This window comes from Camelina sativa, chromosome 8, assembly GCF_000633955.1.
Source record: "Camelina sativa cultivar DH55 chromosome 8, Cs, whole genome shotgun sequence".
Taxonomy (NCBI): Eukaryota; Viridiplantae; Streptophyta; class Magnoliopsida; order Brassicales; family Brassicaceae; genus Camelina; species Camelina sativa.
Window position 1 is genome coordinate 17,660,228 of NC_025692.1, and position 5,906 is coordinate 17,666,133.

A 5,906-nucleotide genomic window follows, 5' to 3' on the forward strand; every position below is an offset into this window, starting at 1 on the left:
AAAAAAAAAAAAAAAAAAATTACTCCGAAGACTATTAATTAATTCACCACTCTCGTAGATAAGTCATTAAGTCATATGTAAATATAAATTTATTGGTAACTAGTCTAGTTTCCAACTTTCATCCTAATCCCGTGGACAATTTATTGGTAACATGTCCTCGAATGTTCATAATTCAGGTTCATAATTCAAGGTTGCACACTTGCACGTAGCAGTTCACAGTTCACAGTTCACAGTTCAGATCATTTTGTACTTCTACTTTTTACCCAATTCACTTTAAATTAACTAGAAATTAATTTGTTAATTCTGTTTAACCTACTAAATTCACCTCAATTACAAAAATTAACTAATCTCATCAATTATGATTTTGAATAAACATACCAGTAAATAAAATACTATATTGTTTAATAACTATTATATCAATATAGTAACACCTGGTGTAATAAAACTAAAATATCTAGTGTAAAATTTGTGAGATTCATATATTTTTTTAGCTTTCTATTAAAGTATTTATTTACTTGATTTCCTATTAAACAAAATGAAATGAATAAAAAAGGAAATGTATATATCTCACAAGAGCTATACTATAAGTAAATTTGGTATTAAAATTATAGAAAATACATATATGATAATACAGTTTCTTGAAGAAAAAAAGGTAAATAAGAATTGGTAAGAAAAAAAAATACTTGTTTCATATTTTATTAAATCATATTTTGTTTGCAACATAATTTTAGGCTCTCTTTAGAAAATCATATTTTGTTTGCTTTGTTACTTTTAGAGGTAGGCAAATTATTTGCTGTATCTGTTTAAATTCGATATTTCATTGATCCTATTAAAACATTTTGATATCCACAATGATTCAAAATTATTCTAAAACTAGATTTTGACCTGCAGTACACCGCGGGACAAATCATTTAATAATAATAAAAAACTTAAGTATTTTTCTTTGTTAATTTTGTTTGCTTTGTTTAGTCTTTAAAATTGTATTAATTGTACTATGATTGTTAATTCTATGATTTAACTCATAGTATACTGCTGAACAATTTATTTTTTACATAATATTAATTTATTCAACTTAATTGGATATGTATTTTACTCAAATATTGATATTGTTAACAAAATAATGAAATGATTGTTTACCCGATTAATACCGAATTCATGATATTTTAAATTTATATTAGTATCAACCCAAACATGTCCTGCCATATAACCACATCCCGTGATATTTTAAATATACTTTTAATATTTAAAATGTTTTATAAAATTTATTTTTGTTAAAAAGAAATATTTATAATATTTAAACTTCATATAAAATATACATATTTATAATATTTTGGAAATTTTTAAAAGTTTAAATTCTCTAAACTAAATAACTGAATAAACTGAATAAAACTTTTAAATTTGGATTCCTGATAAATCAAACTTCCTGCTCATTCGTATTCGAATTCATTTGGTATCTCTTTTATAGTATGACTATGAATATTATACCCAGCATTTTTAGGAGATGTGGAACAATGTATACTTATTTTTTATTCATTAGTTGAGTATTATAAATCCGTTCAGAAAAATTTGAATTACATCATATGAACAAAAAGTCACTAATTTTTAACTAAATATATTATATAATAATTTAAATATAAAATCAAATAAAAGTGAAAGGAGAATCACTTATTTATATTTTAATTAGGTTAAGATATTTCTTTATCTTTAGGATCTTACCTATAATTGATTTTAGAATTTTGGTAACTAAATTTTGTAGGGATTAACATTGCAAATAAAAATTTAAATAAGCATAACTAATTATAAGGGTAGAACACAAAATGTAGTTCAAAAATATTAATATATAAAGCAAATTACAAATACTGTTTTTTTCAGGATATATATATATATATATATATATATTCAACTGTCCAACTTTAGTTACAGTTACTATCTTAATTACTGTCATGTACTTTTGAATCAGGAGGCTCAATTACTCTTTAATTTCTCAAAACACTATCGAACTAAAACTTTAACAATCTATATATACATTTTTGAAGTACATTTTGGGTTCTACCCTTTTATTTGTACTTATTTAAAAACTTATTTACAAAGTTAATCCCTAAAAAATTTCCAAAAATAGCATTACTTCAGATTTTGTTTCTTAAATATTTTACATTACATTCCAACTAAAAAATATTACAACAAAATCAATATGGAAACAGAAACTATGATATATTTAACAATACCTTCTATTGTGTTTTGAAGATATTCTAACTCTGAATCATTTGCAAACAAAGAAAACAACAATTTGATTCCCATTTTGTTTAACAATACCTGTGAGATTTACATTTATTTAAATATTATAATTAATATATATAAACTTAATAAAATTATAAAATATTACAAATATGTAAAATTAAAAAGATTAAAATACTATATAATATGGTTATATAGTACATGAGTTATAAAGAGATTATGTTGGAATTAATAAAATATTATTAAATTTGTGCGAACACGGGTTAAATCCTCATTTATTATTTTTCAACACTATTAATATTAAAATATTTGACATATAAAATCAAGTTGATTTAACTAAGATTGTGTAAAATAATTAAATCATTAGGAACAATGTGACTTAATCATAACATATAAATGACTTATTATGTATTCAGATCCCTTATTTTTGTTATAATAATTAAAAATCAAAATAGAAACTCAAACACTAAACAAAACAAACTAAATATAACAAACAAATGGTCATGAAGTATATTGCAGGTTAAAAAATTAATATAAACATTTAGCCGTACAAACTGCCGGAAAATTTAGTTATTCTTCTATTTACAAAACATCAAATATTTAACAAATAAATATAACATAAAATATAAATAATAACAAAAATTATATGTAATCGATACAGGCTTTGTATGAATTCTTACCCTTAATGTGTATCGTTCAATTATTGTGGTTGTGTAGACAAGATTTTCCAATTAAAACTAACCTAACCAACCTCTCATGTGTTAAAATCCGGTCAGCTGACAAATCTTTAGTTGGTCTGCCACATGACTAGCGATAAATAAAAGAGGACTTCAAGAAAAATACCCAAAGTTATTGTTGATTTTTGAAAAATATAGTCTTATAAATATTTTTAGTAGTAGACGGAATTGAGGCCTTCAGAATAAGTATGGCAGGATTTGCTGCAACTAGATAATCTTACATGCCAAGCAGTTTTAGTGGCAGCTTCCGAAACTGTCGCATGTGAGATCCATAGATATATAAGGTATCGTCAAACCAAAAAGAAGTTTTCTTACCATCCTTCTCGATAAACTGAGGAAACTAGAAGTTTATCTCGTAGCTTTAGGAGCTTTTGTCCAAACCCATGAACCACGATGATATAGATCCAACAAGAAAATTTATAACAATTTGTTTGTGTTTCTTTTTATTTTAACAAAGAGAATGGTTACTAAAGATATGGTAATGTAGTGGTTAGCACTTGGAACTAGTTATATTGTGCCCCTAATTCAATCTCTCTTTAATAGATTAAAACTTTCTCCAAACATGCGAAAAATTAGAATTTAAGTTTGAACTTCAGTTTATCAAAAAAAGAATATTAATAATTTGTCTGTTTCGTTTAAAACTTTCGTCAAGACCAAAAGATAGATAGAGATAAGGACATGAACATATTGATATATAGATCATCTTACACAACACACGAGCTAGAAGAAGACAAATTTGAAAGCGAAAGTTTAACTCGGAAAATAAATTTTATTTAATGGAAAACAAAATTAAAATGTAGATATTTTTGGATATTATCTTGGTAATACATCATTGCCCATTTCAAACACCCAAGATTTCAGATGCAAAAAAAGAAAAAAAAATCTTGGGAAAAAGGTTGGAAAAAAATAGGCAATAATGTAGTCCCAAAAATAGAATCCTTTTTTTTTTTTTTTGGTAGAAAATAAGAAATTTAAAAATCTTGAATTATAAGAATGTGTGGGAACTATACTTCTTCAGGCCATTCAATGACACTCTTCAACGATGGTTTCCACCTCCGACATAATCTCTGGCGAGACTTCTCTTCTTCTGCCGCAGCAGCCTCTCCTGCCAATCTTTCTTCCTCAAGTTCTTTAAGAAAATCTCCAAAAGAAGCCAACAAAGCATCTCCGCCTTTGTTTGCACCGTCTGCGTTAAGTTGGAAAAGTATGAGTTTTTCTAACTCATCTCTCGTCAGAACAATCTTCATCTTCCGATCTTTTCTTTTGTAATCTTTCTTCATCACTTCTTCATATTTTTCTTCTTGTTCAACAACATTTTCATTGTTTCTTCCCACTAAACAGTTTCCCATTATGATCAATAATATGGAGTTTTGATACCCACACAAAAACAAAAAGGAGAAGGAAAGAAAAAAGGAAACTTGGGATATGCCCAAGAAAAAAAAAACCTTTCCTCTTGTTCTTCTTTTTTGTGTGTGTGTGTGTGTGTGTTCTGTGTAGTATGATTTAGATTTTGAAGTTTCATGGATCCATTGAGGTATTATATATAATGTGTGTATAAAGAGAGGAGGAGAGAGAGAGAGAGATCGTTGACTCCTATATAGTAAGGCTGCTAGATTGATTGGTTTTTTTTAGTTTTAGGTTTAAAATGGTGAATGCCGTTAAACCTGTTGAAAGTCGCAACAGTTGAACCATGCATAAGTGCAATCACACTACCTGGTAAAGGAAACGATCCCAAATGAATGATGTTAAGGCTAAGAGACTTATGACTGTCAAATCAATTGTCAGATTCTTCCAAGCCAAATAAACCGTTCTCATTTTTAGAAAGTTTTTCACGCTTTAGAAATTCGCATGTTTGCTCTCATGTGTAAACCCTATGGTGTTGGGAATTACTGTATCTCTTTCACAGGAAAGAATAATATCGAAAACAAATATATAACCTGCATGCACGTTAAAGATTTCAAGTTATGGTAAACAGAAACCGAGTTTTAAACTTAACAAATCTTTTGATAATTTTTTATATGGCGCATTGCGTGGATTAACCATCTAAAACTTTACTAATTTTCTTGATTAGTTATACAATTAAAGAAAATGTCATTATAGGTTTAGTCGTAATCATAACAGAATCTGAAATATATATATATTTTTTAGAATCTGAAATATTTAGTTATTCTAATGAGATTGAGTATGAATTGTATCAGCTATTATGATAGAAATTAAACTTTAAATCAACAAATTTCGCATAAGAGTATTCACCAATTCTTATCCTTTTGTTTTGGTGTCTAGAAATTTCTTTAAGTATTTAGTATTTACGTAGATTTCTAATAGTTAATATTAAAGTAACTAATAAAATATGATATTGTAGAAGAAGACAGTAAGCACATGTTCTGTCTGATTAGTTGGGTCTTTGAACCAAACCAAAACCGTGTTAAAAAATCCTGGCAAATTGCATTTATAATTTTGTACCAACTACCAACCTAATTATTTTTTGTAAAAATGATCATCATTCATTAGATTCTATAATAAACTAATATTTCAGTTTGAATGAACCTATTATATATTCTCTTTCTTTTTTTTTTCTTTCTTTAATAATAATCCTAATCATTCTTGTTAGTTATACTAGGTAATTAGTCCACGCAATGCGTGGTTGTAGGCATAATAGTTTTGATTATATTTCTTAAATTTTCTTAAACTAAAATATTGTTTTACTAACGTATAATCTCAAAAAAGTTATACTAATGTATGAATCTCAAAAAAATTTATAGCAATTTCTCAAAATAACACTCATATCAACAATTTTTTTGGTATGGTTATTTATTATACAAAATTTAAAATATATAAACTTTTTTATAAATAAAAAATTAACCAATTCTACAAAAAATTATTACAAATTGATTAGCTATATTAATATAAATAATAATATAGAAATTTAAACAT

At 26.0% G+C, this 5,906-nt stretch overlaps 1 protein-coding gene across 1 annotated transcript; it reads right to left on the reverse strand.

Moving 5' to 3' along the window:
* LOC104707387 lies at window positions 3,644-4,525 on the reverse strand. The gene has a single exon (XM_010423729.1). It carries the CDS (start codon window positions 4,319-4,321, stop codon window positions 3,977-3,979), a length of 345 nt encoding a protein of 114 aa, XP_010422031.1. The 5' UTR covers window positions 4,322-4,525; the 3' UTR covers window positions 3,644-3,976.